Source organism: Temnothorax americanus, unplaced genomic scaffold (assembly GCF_048541705.1).
Source record: "Temnothorax americanus isolate GAGA-0224 unplaced genomic scaffold, ASM4854170v1 Scaffold13, whole genome shotgun sequence".
NCBI classification, from domain to species: domain Eukaryota; kingdom Metazoa; phylum Arthropoda; class Insecta; order Hymenoptera; family Formicidae; genus Temnothorax; species Temnothorax americanus.
The window spans coordinates 3,046,685-3,063,389 of record NW_027509264.1 but is presented as its reverse complement, the minus strand read 5'-3'; the positions used below and the strand labels follow the sequence as shown (position 1 = coordinate 3,063,389).

The following is a 16,705-nucleotide window of genomic DNA, read 5'->3' as shown; positions in this document are numbered from 1 at the left end:
TTGCGAAACAGGAATTAAAATAAGTAATGCGATAACAATTTGTTCAGCACGTTCGCCGATCTTCGACCACCTCGGAGCGTCTTTGCAAGGTCTGACGACAATCAGAGCGTTTAACGCCGAGGAGATGTTGATGACGGACTTGTGCAGTCATCAGGATGTCCACTCGTCCGCCTGCTTCCTCTTTCTGTCCACCTCTCGAGCCTTCGGCTTCTACATCGACGTCATCTGTCAGTTTTACATCGGGGCGATAATCATAGCCTTCACGGTCGTCGACGGTCTGGCTGTCGTTGGCAACATCGGTCTGGTAATCACGCAAACCATGGCGCTGACGAACATGCTGCAGTGGGGAATTAGACAAACGGCCGAGCTGGAGAGCCAGCTGACCTCCATAGAGAGAATACTCGAGTACACCCGTTTGGAAGAGGAGCCGATGATCGACGGCAAGCCGGGGACCAAGCCGCCGGACGATTGGCCGACGAAGGGCCTCGTTGAATTCAGGGATGTGAGCTTGAAGTACAATCGTCGAGGCGCCTACATCCTCCGGAACATCAACTTCACCATCATGCCGGAAGAGAAGATCGGTATCGTCGGTAGAACCGGCGCGGGCAAGTCGTCCCTGATCAACGCGCTCTTTCGCCTGGCCTGCGTGGAGGGTGAGATCCTCATAGACGGCGTGTCCACCGGCGCGATCGCCCTGCACGACTTCCGCTCGAAGATCAGTATTATCCCTCAGGAGCCGTTCCTGTTCACCGGAAGTCTGCGACGGAATCTCGATCCCTTCGATCAGTATTCCGACGCCGCGCTGTGGCAGGCGCTCCAAGACGTCGAGCTGAAGGAGACCATCTCCGAGATGGCCGCCGGATTGAACACGAGGGTGTCCGACGAGGGGTCGAACTTCAGCGTCGGCCAGAAACAGCTGTTGTGCCTCGCGCGCGCTATTATCAAGAACAATCGGATTATGGTGCTGGATGAGGCAACTGCCAACATCGATCCCTACACGGATTCCCTTATACAAAAAACGGTTAAGACGAAATTTATAAATTGTACCGTGTTCACCATAGCTCACAGATTGAACACCATTATGGACAGCGATAGAATATCCGTGATGGACGCTGGAAACCTTGTAGTAAGTACAAGTCGATAGCTGAACAATTAAAAAAAAAGAAACACGGTTCCGATAATTTTGACGCTCAGCAATTTTTAATTTTCGGAATCTCTCCCCCAATAAAAGCATTTTACAAAATAATAAACGTTGATTTTAGGAATTTGACCATCCATATATCCTTTTACAAAGGAAAGGACATTTTTATAATATGGTACAGCAGACTGGTACTGCGATGGCCGAGCATCTTATTGATATAGCTGAAAAAGTAAGCAATAAATTCAGCTTAACGATAGAATTGCAATTAATAATTATTATGTTACATAATAATTGTAATGAAACATTAAAGTGTTTGTAGTTTAATATTTTATTTATTTTTTAGTGGTAATTATTTATATTTATTAAATATTTAAATTATTCTTACAAACTGTTTATTAACAAGTTATTGTGATTGTTTTACAGAATTTCTATAAAAAGGATAGGTCGCCATCCAGATAATTACAATTTTTAATACGATTATGTGCCAAAGTGATATTCTACGCAATCGCGTTCAACGATGAGCTTATTATATAATCTATTAGTATACAATATACATTTTACATTAACAAAAATTTTCTGTTAATTTCTCTTGTATTTCACGTTGCATTCGGCGCCTTTTGCGTTTTTTGTTTCTCTTTTCAAAATTATAAAATTTTTTTTAAGACTTGATATACTTACAGAACAAAATACATTAGTTTGAAATAAAGTGTAAAAATGAAATTTTATATAGACACGGAGAAATAAAACAATTAAAAACCCAATTTTAATTGATTTTCTTTGAGCAAATAAATGTTATTACATTATTAATTTGAAGTGTGTTGTAATTCGTAATTTATTATACAATAAAGATATATATTCAGAGAGAGACATATAGCAATATATTCAGAATTTTTTTATTTGTCTGTGTAAATACATAAAGATAATTTTATTAATATAAATCTCTTGCATTCACACAGTCAATAATACATACAATACATTTCTCTATTCCTAATATATATAATTATCAAAAAAATCGTACATAATTGTACGAGTAAATTGTACGATTCGATGCCAACGACAAATATAATTAAACAATATTGTATAAGTAGCCAAACCGATTATTATCATTGTTATATCATACAAAATATTTTTGACATTTAGCATTTTTATATATTACGAAGAGATTTTACACGCTGTATTTTGATCGTCGCAATAATGATGAATTTTGTTACAACGATGCATTACTTGATGGATTTTTAATTCTATTATCAAAAGAAGTATAAAATAAAAACGTAAAGCTTCTTGCCTCTGCGATAATTTTAGGGGCCAGAACAAGTATGATAATAGATGCGCGTTGTAAAATTGCAATCTAAATACAACCGCATTAGATTGGTTTTATCGACATAACGTGATCGATATGCATTGAAATTCGTTGTCAAGATCCAATCTTTTGTATGACATAGATAAGTTATGATACTAATCATTTTTAATACTGCGAGATACATATTATTCGTATTAATCGAAAAATTTATTGGACGCTATTTTTTTATTCCTTAATTTTCGACACCATTCATCTTCTGTCTCTTTTTTCTCCCTCATCTCAATTAATCAAAAACAAAATAAACATAAAATAATTTTCTATTTATTTTTACCCCTAAACCATGAATTCGCAAATCGATCGTTTATAATCGAAGAATTATTTTATCCCTAAAATTTCGTAAAGTGAAATTTAATAAAATTTTATTTCGTTGTAAGGTACCCAATACTTCTGATGGTGTTTAAATGACTGATGATCGTTTCATATGACAAAAGTATAAATAAAAATATAATCTGACAACAAGTGAACTTATATAAGGTTTAATAAAAAGGTTGTCTCTCATTTATCTAATTTTATAACAAACGCTTCTCCGGGGGGGACGGTAAGTTCTTTGAAGTACACATTTCGATTCATTCTGTAACTTGGTCCAACTACAACGTGACCACCATAATAAAGGGATGACAGGTCCTTTATGCGCGTTTCATTGCCAAAATTGGCCACAAATACATAAGAATTTCTTCGCGGGTACCACCGCTCAATCACGATCATTTCATCTTCTACATACCTAAACAGAATAATATTAAATCATATTATTACATTTCGTCACATTTTGCAAAGTCGTTATACATTTGTCGAAAATTTAAAATATAAAATGCAATTTAATCCATTTCAAGACAGAAATATATTATAGTCGCATGCAAAATGAAAAAATAATATTAATTTCTCGAGTTTTTAAAAGGATATTAAATTAAATCACTGTTAAAGACGTTTACTTCTATTATACTAAGGAAAATCACAAGTCCGGAAACTCGTGCAAATCAAAGAGACTTTACCTAACATCACAGTTCGCAGTAGATTGGCTCTCTCTTAACACCGCTTTGACGTAAATCGGTGTAGCTTCCATCCTTAACTTCGCCATTTTTGTAACAGTGTTCTTCAAACTGGTCTCCATAGGTTTCCCAGCCTCTGGTAGCCAAGCGGTAACTCCTGAAGGCGAGAAACTGCTACCGGGGCCGTCATCCTTCTCCCAATACATAGGAACCAAATTGTGCACGTGTGCCAAATCCTTGTGATCCCGACACTCACAATCTTCGATACCTATCTGAGCGAATAAAATCCGATTAACAAATAGCTCTTCCTCGGACTGAATTGCTTTTTCAATTATCTCGAAAACAGAGATATTTACTGAAACGTCAAATCTCTATTAATAATTAAAAAATGATTAAAACCCACAGATATATATATATATATATATATATATATATATATATAAAAGAGATAATAATTGCATATTTTTTGAAGTTCATACCTCATCTCCGTAAAATATACTAGCTGTCCCAGGTAGCATCATACCGAGAAGAGAAGCAGCCACGCTAGCGTTCTTCACGGTCATAGTGGAGGCCACTCTGTTGGTGTCCACGCCGCCTACGGACCAGTGGATCCACGGGTAGGCGGCCTTGTCGAACATCACACCTCTCGTGATGCTCTCGATCTGCGCCTTGATGTCCCTTGTGCCGTTCGTCAGACGAAGGGTCACGTCGATCAGATCTATCCTGGACAGAATGGAGTTCCTCACGGCGTCAGAGGTAGCGGCATCCAGGGCGCCCACGTGACAGATAAAGATATTGCCCAGGCGTAGAAAAGACCTCCAGTATCTGAGATCGCTCGCAAACGTGTCCTCGTCGACGTAATGCTCCAGTCCCTTTAGATAGAAGCCGTCCACCCCTCGCTCCTGCCAGATCCTGACGGCCTCGCTGACGGGATGCTTTTGTTGACGAGTCGTTTGTCTCTTCACTTTTTGCAGCGGCGACGACAGAACGTCGCGGATACCTTCGACCGACGTGGACGGCGCGGACGGCAGTACGTCGGGAATTATCGCGTTGCTCGTGAGATCACGTTTCTCTCGAAGCGCACGTTCAGTCTGGTTTGTCTTCGCTTCGCTCGAGCGCTTCATGAACGGGTACAGAGGTAAATCGAGAACTAGGCTCATGTTTCGCCTGTGAATCTCGCGCACGAGAACGGCGAAGTCCTCCAGCGTGCCCAACTCCTTGTTCACGTCCGACATGTTACTAATATTCGAGTAATATTCCGGGTAATGCAACGCCGGGAATATCGAGTTCAATCTGACGACCTGCACTCCGAGTTCCTTCAAGTAGTCCAGTCGCATGATTATCCCTCGCAGATCGCCGATCCCGTCGGCACCCTTCGTCGAGTCCTGGAAGGACGCCGGGAATATTTCGTAGAAGGTGCTACCTTGCCACCATTCCACCGGCGGGTCGCATCTAACGTGCAAATAATTCAAGTAAAATCACACATACAATTTGTTTTAAAAATCATCTACTTACTAAAACGTTATATAATTTTTTGATAAAATGTTTATCTTTGTATTCATATGCGCGTTTTTGTATTACTCTATACGAAAAATATATTTTATATATATATATATATATATATATATATATATATATATATATATATATAATAAATTTGAATTAAGTAAAATATTATTTTACTCGTAATGTTTAAGAAAAAGAAATTGAAATTGAGTTTTTTATTGTACATAAATTAATTATATAATATGACAAAATATGCGTTTTAATGCAAAATACTTGCAATTAGAAAAATACCTCAACTATCTTTGCTATCTAGCAAATTCGTAATCACCTAATACTGAAATTATCGGGAATTCCCTTCATCCAGGAATCGCAATCGCATTCCTCGATCTTTATATCATTTCTCTTATTCATGTACGTAAATATCCATAACGTGTGTACACATACTTCTTAGGCATTGTGGCGATAATGCCGATAACGAGAGCGGCGCATCCAGTCAAGATCGACATCAATGACCAGTAGCATGTCTTCCGTATCAACGGCCAGTTCCACTTCATAAAGCGATAATCTTTAGGCGGTTTTGGCACCACCAATTGAATCCCAACGAGCGGTGGCTTCCCACCGTTCTCCTGGTTGTAAAACTAAACAGTTACAAGCATAAATATGTATGATGATTGTTAGGAAGCGGCAAGCAATGGATTAGTCAACGTGAGATCATTGTGTAATCCTATCCCTTTCAGATTCATTTCAAATGTGGGACAGCCAAGCCACGTGAATCGAAGGGAACATTCACGAGGTATACAATACCTGCATCTCTTTTAAACCCCCGATGACACAATAACAAAATGTCAATTCTAGCGTGACCAGATCCGGGAACCAGGTATTCCCGTTCCCGAAGACAGATCCTCTTTCACAAGAAGTCCTCGGACGTTTTTCGCATGTTTCTTTAGGTTCAGCCTAATATTTTTTATTCAAAATCCGCAATTTAGGAAATAATTTAAAACCCTACAGGGCTCACGGGAGGACGAGCGTGGCCTAGTAGACAGCGCACTGATTAAAAAATTTCTACCCCCCTTATATACGTAAATAATATATCTACCTTTTTTTATCCAATTTTATTGAAAAGTAAAAGTATAATAAAAGTTAACGTTTTAGTTTTCTCTATCGCATATACGGCCTTCCCTAATTTCTGTTTAATTTAATTTCGCATGGTCACCCTAGTTCTACGGGGTTTCTACGCATACAAGCAACTGAGATGACAAATCGATGAGCAAATCGATTAATGACTTATTGACTTAGTTAGACGTCAGAAAGTATAGATTACGTGAGTACGTGAGTACGATCACAATTTCGTGAATGCGATCATAAAGCGGTAATCTTTATAGTAATACATTCGACAAAATATCCTTTATCTGTGACTGGCAAATGTAAACATATAATGTAATGTATGAAACAGCACAGATTCCCTTCGCTTCCGTAAAAGACAGAGACGGAATTTATGAATCTTATATAATGATAGACATACAATACATTAAGCACAATAGGCACATATGCATGTACAAATATAGTGATAAGCACAAGATGCGTTTAATCACTTGGAATATGTATATTTATACATATAAAGAAAATTTTGAATCGTTTCTAATACTCCAGAACTAAGAGATACCTCAAAAATAGTCACGAATACCTACATCGAAAATCTCAAAAGCCTTGAATGTTTTAATTCTCGATTTTATGCACAGAGACGTAAATAATAATTTAATTTTTAATAATTTTGAATGGCTCACTGGCATCTAAAAATTGATTTCAAGATATTCAAAACCCTCGAATTAGGATGCTGTTAAATTATCTTCATGTCGATTCTGTTTTATACATGGTCCCGAATAAATTCGAGAGAACACAGAGTCCCACTTGCGATACTTACTAAAGCTTGAGCGTCTGGTGCGAGATGTTGATAGGCAGTATTCAATTGTGTCAACAATTGTGCGCAAACGGGTTCGTTTGTGTCACTGCTGCTACCGCTGCTAGTAGATTCCACCATGGGATCACGCGAACTCGGTTCTGAAACACGACGCATGAAATGAACCATTTATAGAACAGCTATTAAGACGTTCGAAGCAAACCTATTTGTTGTATTGCGAAAATGATTAAAAAAGACCAAGATCAGATTCGAACTAATTATATCATTAAACTGTGTGAATAGTCATGCTTCTGTGCTTTTAATAGAGATCCTTTAAAATAAATCTACGCTATTTAAAATAAAATAATTTTACGCGACCAAAAATGGTTTATTCTTTTAACTTGGACGATTTTAACTACAAACATAGGAAGATAAAAATTAGTTTGCGCGTAGGAATGCTGAATGGATCATCACTTAAATTGAAACTGGATCCTATCAAAACGAGCGTCGACGTTACATAGCAGCAGATTACGTAAGCACTTCAGCTGAAGAACGTGAGCCACTTAACGAACATTTTATATTTAAAGAAAAGATTCGTTCAAATTGACGCTAATTCGTATTTTTTTTCTCCTTTCTTCCTCTTTCTTTTATATTATCGTAAAATTATATTTTATTACTATAAATTAAACGCGAAGTCATTCATAATCCATAATGAATCCATAATCCATAATCCAATAATGAAAAGAAAGAGGAATAAAACAGAACAAATAACGTCATATATACAGACAATATTATTGAAAGCAAAGTATATATCGAAGATGTATATATATGCGTGCTTAATTGTGTGCTCCATTGTACATTGGAATAGGTAGGAATACGCACCATCGTTTAAAGGTTTACTCGAACTATTCACTATGTTCATGAAGTTGAGTCCGTCCTCCGTATTAATATTCTCAAGCGTCGGCGTGGGTATCATCTCTAACGGAGCTCCTTCCAGAGCATTGAATATCGGCGTCGACTGGAGAGTCCCGTCGGTTTGGGTAGGTGGTGGACTCGGTGTTAATAGGGGACAATCGGACGCTTCTTCATCCTATTAAACGCACGTATGAGACAAAGTTCTCAGACCGAGTCTCGTGTAAGGAAAGCACTATATTTGTTTTTCTTCGATATGATTGTGGTAATATTGTGTTGTATTGTTGCAGCTTTTTAAATATATACATAAATATGCTATATTGTCGTTATATCTTTCAAAAAATGTGTCAAAGAAATTTGCTAAACTAAAAGGGTTGTAATTTCTAACAAACCACGATCAGATAAAAATTGAATTACACAATTACAGTGAAGAACGCACCTGTTGATCTTGATTTATAAACAGCTGTCGAGAATTCGGAGACGGTGGAAGTTCGGTTGATATAACAACCGATAGCAATCGATCTTCGGGCTTCTGGATACTCATCTCTGTCACATACACACGGACGTTACATATTATACATATATCTTTCCATATAACTTTTTTCTGAAACAAAACATTAATAAGTCCATGTCTCCTGAACACTCGGAACTTAACAAATTATTGAACGGAAAATTAAAACAGTTTTAAAGTTTTCTTTTACTTTAAATATAAATGTAGTGTTCAAAGTTACATGTCGTCCAAAATAAAGTTTAAATTATGATTTTATAAAATAACAGTAGACAAAAAATTACTTTTTTCTTCTGCACATGAAGTACCTATATTTGTATTTCTTCTTACTAAAAGTGATTTAAAAAGTTCGACTTTTTTAATATCTAAATATTGTCCGGATGGATGCACATATTGCGCCTGTGTATTGGGTCATAGGAAGAATGTACAAAAAGGGTGAGTGGCTGTGTATCGGGACATTTTTCATTATTGCGTATCTATCGTTTCGCATAGGATGTTACCGTCCGGGCACAACATACTTGCGACGTTCCGCGATCAATAATCGTAGAAGCCGGCTGTCATTACATCACGTGCATTACATCAAACGTAATATTGACATTCTTAAGATAAAAATTCCATGTCTTTAAAATCTACCTTCGTGCTTTTAGTCTTTCAATTCTCTTCCTCTTTGCTTCGTGTAAAAATAACCGAATGGTTTTTACTTTTAACGATTTTAATAATTAATTATTGCGTAATAACAATTCTTAATCTCTTAATAAGTTTTAATAATTTTGATATTTTTCCGTAAGCTTTTTGTAAAGGTTTGTAAAAGGCAAATGTGCACCTCAGGAAATACCGCTAATTATGGCACATTCGCAATCTCTTCTACTCTATACCGATCAGCTCCTTTCAGCGAAACGATAATAAGCGACACATATATTCGCAGCCATGAGGCTGGCATTGAAAACAGAGACACAACACGAGCAAACGACTTTGAGTCAACAGTGAACAATCGTAGAATTTACATTGCCTCGGTTTGAAATACGTCGACGCAGTTACAATGGATCAATGGGTATTTTTAAGACTTCTTGCGGTCGTGCACGGTCTTTTTTATAATTTAAGGAACTATGCAGAGATTATTGTAGCTGATAACAATGGAAACGAAACTTGTGCTACAAAGAAAAGAGAAAATGTGAAGAGTCCAACAATAAGTAAATAAAGAAAAAATAATCTCTCGATTATAAATTGATTTGTTTAATTTAACGCATCTTATTCCCATGCATTTTATTATACGTCTAAAAAAAATTTATATTTTATATTCATTAAATAATCACAAACTGAATCTAAATAATGTTAAAAATGTTTACTACTTAACTATTAAATATTTAATTTTTCTCGAGAAACTGAGGTTTATTAAAGAATATATTTCCTTACAATTTTTCATAACGTGTAATGCTTAGTTTTCTTTAAACATACATAAATTTCTCGTGTCAAAGATTTTCAAAGATTCTCACCTACGGCTTTTGGCGACGATCGATCCGGTCAAAGAAGCTCCGGGCTCTGGTCAGAAATATCACAAACCCCTCGAAGAGTTCCTCGTTCGCGGAGGACGCACCTGCCTGAGAAAGGCTCGCCACTCACGTTTTCCACGGTCGGTCGTCGAAGACGTGAGATACGCGGTAACTTTCGCGCTTACGAACGCCAACGGTGACTACCACTGACTAGTGACCATTGCCGTGAAGCCGTCGCCGTCATGCGGCCTCGCGTGCCGTGGCGGCGGACGGTTAGCGGAACCGCCGAACCGCGTGCCTCGTATTATATTTAGCGATGCGATATCGTTTCGTGTTCCCCCGCTGCTGTCGACCGACCGTCCTATTCCGTCCCGTCCAGCAGTCGACGTCCACGACCTCCGAGCGATTCTGCGCTCTGTGATTGGCGACCATGCGCGTCGCGGCGTCGCAGCGTCGCGACGCCGAGCGTCGTCGGTATCGAGGGGATGATCCGGGGGTGACAAATTTGTAGGCGATATTCTTCGTTTGCGACCGACGGTCAGCGTCCCTCGCATCATCAAACCCGGGAATACAATAAAAGTCTGTCACAATAAAATGTATAACAAATGTAAACAATTATATCAATTAAAGCGATAATGTTTATATAAACCTTTCTTATTTGCCTTTATACGTCATCGAAATTTGTCAGGTAAAAATAGTAAGCATCATTAAAAAAAAAAAAAAAAAAAATACTTTTTTTTCCAAGTACAAATTTTGAAATACTAGACAACCCGTCACACTGACCTGTATGTCGCTGCAACAACATCCTACATCTTTTCTCATTTTCCAAGTTTCTCGCTAGCGCTTGGTCGAGCCGCGTTTCGCTATATATACGTCCTCCTGAAGAAATCATTACCGAAGTTCCCTCGGGAAACACCGCGGAGCCACCAGCGGAGTCCGCAATGACTCTCTCTTTATCGCTCTGAGGAAAGTCCCTGGACCCGTGGCAGAAAGTGCCGTAGCTTAAACTTTCTGGCTATTATCCTCCGTCGTCTTCGTGAGCTTTCGGGGAGAGGAAGCTTCGGCCGATCCCTTCACGATGGGCGCGAGAGTATTGGTCAAAGTAAAGTAATGTGTGTTGGAACGTTCTGCTTCTTTATCCTCGGAGAGAGGAAGCAGCGCGTTGAACCAAACAGGGCTTATCGTACGAGGAAACTTCAACTTTTTTTTTTCTTTCCCCCCCCCCCAAGATTTATAACAATCTCGGCATATATCGCGCAAATCCGATTAATATTCTATAATTGAAAGGATTTCAATTGTCATCTAAAAATCAATTTCGAATATTTTTCAATTATAAACACGTGACTAGTTGCCGGAATATATCGGCCGAGTTCACTCGACGGGGCGCAGCAGGGCACGCCGCGCACGGAGCGCCCTCTCTCCCCTCGCGCCGCGCTCAACCTCGCGGTGTTGCGCGATGTTTCGTTACGAGTTCCGTATCCCGCGGTATTGATGAATTTCCATTTTAGGAAATCCCCCCGTTTCACCTTATAGTAGTATGATCGCGAAACAGCCGGGGCCGGGTTTCACGCGAACGTTCAGCCGTGGTGTCAAGGCGTTCCTTATATTCGAGACCGCGCTGTTCCTCGGCTCGTACGGACTCTGGCGTTGCCTCAACACATCGCAAGGTGAATAATCATTACACGCTTGGCCTTAAGTAAGAACTAAAGAACCTCGCGCCCCGTACCCGGGCTGCTCCACCTTTGACGGGGGTTACGTTACTCTTTTCCCGTGTCCCCCTTCCCGAGAATTTATCCTCGATCCGCGCCTTCGAGATGAAACGAGCGAGGATGACGTAAACGGAGTAACGGCGGGAGATCAACACGGCTGAGAGAGAAAAAGATCACTCAATTACCCTCTATTTAGCGTCTGGCGCGTTGACGATGTGACTGATTACTGAGATCTTTCTGCACCAGGGCGGCAAGGAAAACCGAAAACCCGCGAATAGGTGCCAGAAAGGACGACTCGACCTTCCCCGAGTCGCTTATCTCTTGTCCATTATCGAATCGGCAGATTGGTTTTACGTATAATAATAATATTCCACGCGTGTTAGATTTCAGGTATTACGTGCGCCAACGTTTTCCAATTATATTGGAGGGCTACTACCTTATCGGGGAAGAGCTGTCTGGCAACAATAATCTGAGGACGTTCGATTACAAGACCTGGATGGGAGAGCGCGATGAGCATTAAATCTTCATGGCGTTGAAGTACTACGTGTCGTCGATAGTTCTCGGCGGTGGATTGGGATACGCTCTGCTTAAAGCCGCCTCGCCCAACGAATCGGATCTTGCGAAGGTAATCGTGGTTGTGTAATCGCCAAGCCGCCAATAGATGCGTTTTCTTTTACAAAAGTTGGTGGCGATGGCACTCTTTCTTTCGTCAATTGTACAATATTTTTTTTTTTTATAAAGAAAACCAGTCAATATTTGTTATAAAAATAATTTCACAGAACTTCTCGCAACAGTTGCATTTTTATTTGAGGGATCTAAGTCTGATGATAAAAAAAAGTGGTTTAAATCTTTTCTTTATTTGCAATTGATTTGTTTCAGCATCTCCCGCCGTATTCGTCGGAGCAGCGCAGTCTTTTTAGACCATCGTACGGGGAGTCTGCGAAATTTATGAACCAAGAAAGGCCGAACGTCAGTTTGAAGAAGTTCGAGACTCAGAGCAGCGTAAACGATCCTAAGAAATAGCACTCGTGTACGTAAAATGGACCCCGCGGAGCTTATAGAGGAAAGTGTGTCGGATCGTCTTACGAAGAGGGATCGGGAGCGAAAGAACGTTATCGAGAGGCGGAAGGAGGAACGGCAGTCGCTCGCCGTGGAATCCGAGCAGAGCGGCTACTTCAAAGACACGTTTTACTCCACCTGCAAGAAGATCAAGGATATGCTGGACGACGCGCCCAGCAGCCCGTCCTCGGCGCTGCCGGGGATCTTCGAGAAATCCAACAAGGAAATCCAGCTGCTTAAGAATTATTTATCGCAGTCTAAAATGTTTCTAAAAGTTTACGATATAAGACGCGCGCAGGAGAACCTGCAGTCGTTGGAGAATCAGGCTTCCGAGTTGGAGTTGAAGCTCCTGCCTAAGAAGAAGTTCGGCTTTAAAAATCGTCGAATCGTGAAAAAGCCCGCCGACAAGGGTCACGACATCACGGACGGCTTGAAGGACCTCAAGATATCCGAGAGCATTGTGAACGGCTCGGCCAAGCAGAAGAATAAATTGTCGAGCAAGTACGGGGACAGCGCCTGCGTGCTGTTGGGCAAGGTGAACGAGCGAATGGTACTGGACGCCGAGAATGTAAATAAGAACGACATCCTACTTTCCGACTTGGTTCGCTGTACCGTGCGGATATACGGCACGCCGAGCACCCTGCACATGGTGAACCTGAAGCAGTGCACTGTACTGGTCGGACCGGTGACGTCCTCCGTTTTCGCGCACGACTGCGGTGACTGTGTATTCGCATTCGCGTGCCAACAGCTGCGATTGCACTCGTCGACGGACTGTACCATTTATTTGCACGTCACGAGTAGGGCGATCATAGAGGATTGTACGAAGATACGCGTAGCACCTTACAACTGGTCTTACGAAGATCAGACGAGTCACTTTAATCTAGCCGGCCTCGATCCAAAGATTAACAATTGGAACTGCATCGACGACTTCAATTGGCTGTCCAGTGAGAAACATTCGCCGAACTGGTCGATTCTCGAACCGGAGCTTCGTGTGAAAGCGTGGGATTGAAAGCGAATACTTGTAAAATAAAGAGGACGAGAGCAATTAAAACTAACTCGTTGTAGCGAAAATGATTTTGCGAAACCTAATTTTTCTCTCTCCGAATGTCAATTTATTTACGTAAATAAAATCATCTACATATATACCGTGCTTTTACGCAAGATGCAAGTTATATATGTAAGTTTTATATGCGTACGATATATCTAATAAATTTACCGTTTGTGCAATATATACAGGGTACCCTGTTTTACAACTCACACCTAAATAACTCTAGAAAAAAAAATCAATGAAAGAGTTATCGTGTAAGAAAAATCTCAAAAATCGCACGGTGGTTAAGTAGAAAAATAAAAATTCTTTTACAAAACTCTTCGAAGTTATCTAGGTTTGCTTCTTAAAATGGGATAATCCCCCTACGTATACACAAACCTGTACATATGTATTACAAACATTGTTGTGTTTTGCATATCTTTCAACATGGAAAATTATTGGAATCGAGCTGTCTCTTTTTTTGTCGAACGCAATAGAAATATTTTTTACGTTACATAAACATACTGTTTCATGTGATATATCATCAAATTGGTATAAGTAATCGCATTGTTTGTTTAAACGACTGCAGATGAATATATTAAAATTCGCGTTATTCCCATTTTTTTTTCTGATGATAATGTTCTGTGTGTGTGCGTGTGCGTGTGTGTGTGGATGGTAGTTTGATACCTCTAATATATTTTACAAAATGCTCGTAATTACATTTTTATAGATATTATAAACTCCATAATTATATATATATTTTAATTTTTTAACGCTGCGATTAAATCTCGCGGACCGACGGTCGTGCGCAATATGGCGTATCTTCCCGTCCTTTACGTTTGTCGCTGCGATGATAACCTCTCTAGAGTCCTAAATCTCTCGGGGAATGGGAAATATCCAATCCAGTGAATCCAGTCACGCTTCTTGATCCATGATTATTGGTCGCCGGTGTTGTATGTACGTATATACGTGATCTGCAGTAATCTGTCAAAAGGGCGCTAACGCCGTTCGTGATGTCATTCTCGGTACCGCCTGAGGTCCGCGTGAATTCCTCGAGGTAGAACGAGATACGCATCAACGGGAATATCTGGTGAAGTCGCAGGTCGCAGGTTCCACGGCTCTGACGTTTATGCGTCACTGCCCGAACAACGGGTAAATATTAGAGATATCGACATCCGAAGCAACGAGGTGTCTTCAAGGTATGTTTTTTGAGATAACGTTTTGTATTCACGTATTTATGTGTATTTTGGGAACTTGTATACGAGCGCCACTTACATGTTTTTCTACTTGAAAGTACAGCAATCGTTAACCTATTTACTTGTTAAATTGTTAACTCCGTTGTGTTCACGTAGCTCCAAGGAGGAGCTGAAGGCACCTTACTCCTCATCCAAGGGAAATAACAAAAAAAAATTAGCTATTTATTGAAGTAATGGTACCTAAATTTACTGTTATACATACATATTTATATTTATTTTACAAGTGGCGCCTGTATAACGAATAAGTGCTGTATCTTGTGTTATTAAGTTCGTTTGACACAGTTGTAAGTTTGTATTTTTGCACTCGCGTCACATTTGTTTAACGTACGACGCGCTATGATTTTCCAGCACCATGGAGTGGTTATTCGGCAAGCGTATCACGCCCGAGGAAATGCTCAGGAAGAACCAAAGAGCATTGAACAAGGCGATGCGGGATTTGGATCGGGAAAAAATGAGGATGGAGCAGCAGGAGAAGAAAATTATTGTCGATATAAAGAAACTCGCTAAAGACGGGCAAATGGTAAATCCACGACTTTTGTCCAATTGCGTATTTACTTATACTATCTTGCGATCTCTTTCATATGGATTTTAGGACGCTGTGAAAATTATGGCTAAAGATCTGGTCAGGACGAGACGTTACGTGAAGAAGTTTATGCTGATGAAGGCAAATATTCAAGCCGTGTCGTTAAAGATACAAACCCTACGTTCTCAGAATACGATGGCGCAGGCGATGAAAGGAGTGACCAAAGCGATGCAAAATATGAACAAGTAAGTGCGACACTGGCGCGTCAATAGTTTTCATTGTTTATATAATCTTCTTGCGTTCGTCGGAATCAAAGTATATAATTAATAATTCATTTTAGCATGTTCTGAAATATTAATATAATTTCTTATTTCTTTATAGACAATTAAACCTACCACAAATACAGAAAATATTACAAGAATTTGAAAAGCAGTCGGAGATAATGGACATGAAGGAAGAAATCATGAACGACGCGATAGACGACGCGATGGAGGATGAGGGAGACGAGGAAGAAAGGTATCGAGCATTTTTTACGTATATGCATCAAATTTTACGTGCAAATCGCATAATTATTGAATTTTCAAATTTAAAATCTAAATTATGTGTAAAAATTATTATAAATCATCTACACATTGACGTTTTATTTTCCCAGCGATGCTGTGGTCTCTCAAGTGTTGGACGAGCTGGGTCTGCAGTTGACGGATCAACTCTCCGGGCTACCACAAGCGTCCGGATCACTGAGCGTAGCCGGCTCTAAGCAGCCGGTCGCCGCCGCCGCGGCGGGCAACGAGGGCGACGGGGGCAATCTCGCGGACGCCGACGCGGACCTACAGGCCAGACTCGAGAATCTGCGACGCGAATAAATCAAGATTTAAAATATTGCTTAGTTAGACAATGTATAAAATGTGTAAAAAGAATTGGCTTTATAGCGAGGAGGATGGTTTCGAAAAAAGGGTTCGTTCCTGCCGCAAATGCTTTTTGTATAACTAATGTACATGAATTCGAAAAGAATCTTGTCCGCGTGTACAATGTTTCTCTGAACGATCGATCCTCATATTTTTTATGCACGTTGAATTTTATAACTGCTTTCTATACAGAGCTTTCTGTGTAAATGCCTAAGTTCGTAATACAGATATATATACACGAGGAAGATACTGTATGATAAAATATACGATAGAAACATGTACCTCCCTTTCGGATCGTGCTTGATCGATGATATTCAGTTTTTTTTTTGTTTACTTATGTTATCGCAGCTAATGTCTTGCAATTAATTCTACAACTTATAACTAGAGAAAAAATTTTTGATAGAAATTCTAACATAAAACCTTTAA

The 16,705-nt window shown here is 39.7% G+C and overlaps 4 protein-coding genes across 13 annotated transcripts in view; 3 read left to right on the top strand and 1 right to left on the bottom strand.

The window, feature by feature from the left end:
* The window catches only part of LOC143893840 (putative multidrug resistance-associated protein lethal(2)03659), a 28,756-nt gene extending 26,855 nt beyond the window's left edge, over window positions 1-1,901 (top strand). For all 6 annotated transcript variants that reach the window (XM_077399591.1, XM_077399592.1, XM_077399596.1 and 3 more), the window contains 3 exons: window positions 48-1,126; window positions 1,263-1,370; window positions 1,565-1,901. In XM_077399591.1, the coding sequence (XP_077255717.1) occupies window positions 48-1,126; window positions 1,263-1,370; window positions 1,565-1,600 (1,223 nt within the window). In that variant the 3' untranslated portion in view covers window positions 1,601-1,901. The remainder of the gene's footprint in view (window positions 1-47; window positions 1,127-1,262; window positions 1,371-1,564) is intronic.
* Window positions 1,902-2,020: 119 nt separating this feature from the next.
* On the bottom strand, window positions 2,021-10,837 carry LOC143893842 (alpha-amylase 3). 4 transcript variants are annotated; one of them, XM_077399603.1, is made up of 8 exons: window positions 9,804-10,836; window positions 8,242-8,348; window positions 7,773-7,980; window positions 6,915-7,051; window positions 5,438-5,619; window positions 3,967-4,939; window positions 3,491-3,759; window positions 2,021-3,222 (listed from the first exon to the last, which is right to left on the bottom strand). In XM_077399603.1, the coding sequence occupies exons 2-8, from the start codon at window positions 8,344-8,346 to the stop codon at window positions 2,997-2,999; spliced, it is 2,100 nt and encodes a 699-aa protein (XP_077255729.1). In that variant the 5' UTR covers window positions 8,347-8,348; window positions 9,804-10,836; the 3' UTR covers window positions 2,021-2,996. The 4 variants fall into 4 exon arrangements, 3 of the variants coding, with proteins under 3 accessions (XP_077255729.1, XP_077255728.1, XP_077255725.1); XM_077399602.1 differs by having other exon boundaries at window positions 5,438-5,631; window positions 8,242-8,406; window positions 9,804-10,221; XM_077399599.1 differs by having other exon boundaries at window positions 5,438-5,631; window positions 9,804-10,214.
* A 350-nt stretch (window positions 10,838-11,187) lies between these two features.
* On the top strand, window positions 11,188-13,623 carry Tbcc (Tubulin-binding cofactor C). 2 transcript variants are annotated; one of them, XM_077399629.1, is made up of 3 exons: window positions 11,188-11,467; window positions 11,893-12,134; window positions 12,389-13,623. In XM_077399629.1, exon 3 carries the CDS (start codon window positions 12,549-12,551, stop codon window positions 13,575-13,577), a length of 1,029 nt encoding a protein of 342 aa, XP_077255755.1. In that variant the 5' UTR covers window positions 11,188-11,467; window positions 11,893-12,134; window positions 12,389-12,548; the 3' UTR covers window positions 13,578-13,623. The 2 variants fall into 2 exon arrangements, with proteins under 2 accessions (XP_077255755.1, XP_077255756.1); XM_077399630.1 differs by lacking the exon at window positions 11,188-11,467 and adding an exon at window positions 11,633-11,787.
* An 810-nt stretch (window positions 13,624-14,433) lies between these two features.
* On the top strand, window positions 14,434-16,313 carry Vps2 (vacuolar protein sorting 2). Its single transcript, XM_077399632.1, has 5 exons — window positions 14,434-14,794; window positions 15,200-15,371; window positions 15,444-15,619; window positions 15,756-15,890; window positions 16,027-16,313. The coding sequence occupies exons 2-5, from the start codon at window positions 15,204-15,206 to the stop codon at window positions 16,235-16,237; spliced, it is 690 nt and encodes a 229-aa protein (XP_077255758.1). The 5' UTR covers window positions 14,434-14,794; window positions 15,200-15,203; the 3' UTR covers window positions 16,238-16,313.
* Window positions 16,314-16,705: the final 392 nt, after the last annotated feature.

Bases quoted from the DNA above. Each gene is read 5' to 3' on its own strand.
- LOC143893842 (XM_077399602.1), bottom strand. From the start codon at position 8,346: ATGAGTATCCAGAAGCCCGAAGATCGATTGCTATCGGTTGTTATATCA. The intron at 5,632-6,914 runs GTAAGTATCGCA...GTAACTGTTTAG, and splicing joins CACCAGACGCTCAAGCTTTA to TTTTACAACCAGGAGAACGG. The intron at 3,760-3,966 runs GTATGAACTTCA...TTATTCGCTCAG, and splicing joins GTATATTTTACGGAGATGAG to ATAGGTATCGAAGATTGTGA.
- Tbcc (XM_077399629.1), top strand. From the start codon at position 12,549: ATGGACCCCGCGGAGCTTATAGAGGAAAGTGTGTCGGATCGTCTTACG.
- Vps2 (XM_077399632.1), top strand. From the start codon at position 15,204: ATGGAGTGGTTATTCGGCAAGCGTATCACGCCCGAGGAAATGCTCAGG. The intron at 15,372-15,443 runs GTAAATCCACGA...TATGGATTTTAG, and splicing joins TCGCTAAAGACGGGCAAATG to GACGCTGTGAAAATTATGGC. The intron at 15,891-16,026 runs GTATCGAGCATT...TTATTTTCCCAG, and splicing joins GAGGGAGACGAGGAAGAAAG to CGATGCTGTGGTCTCTCAAG.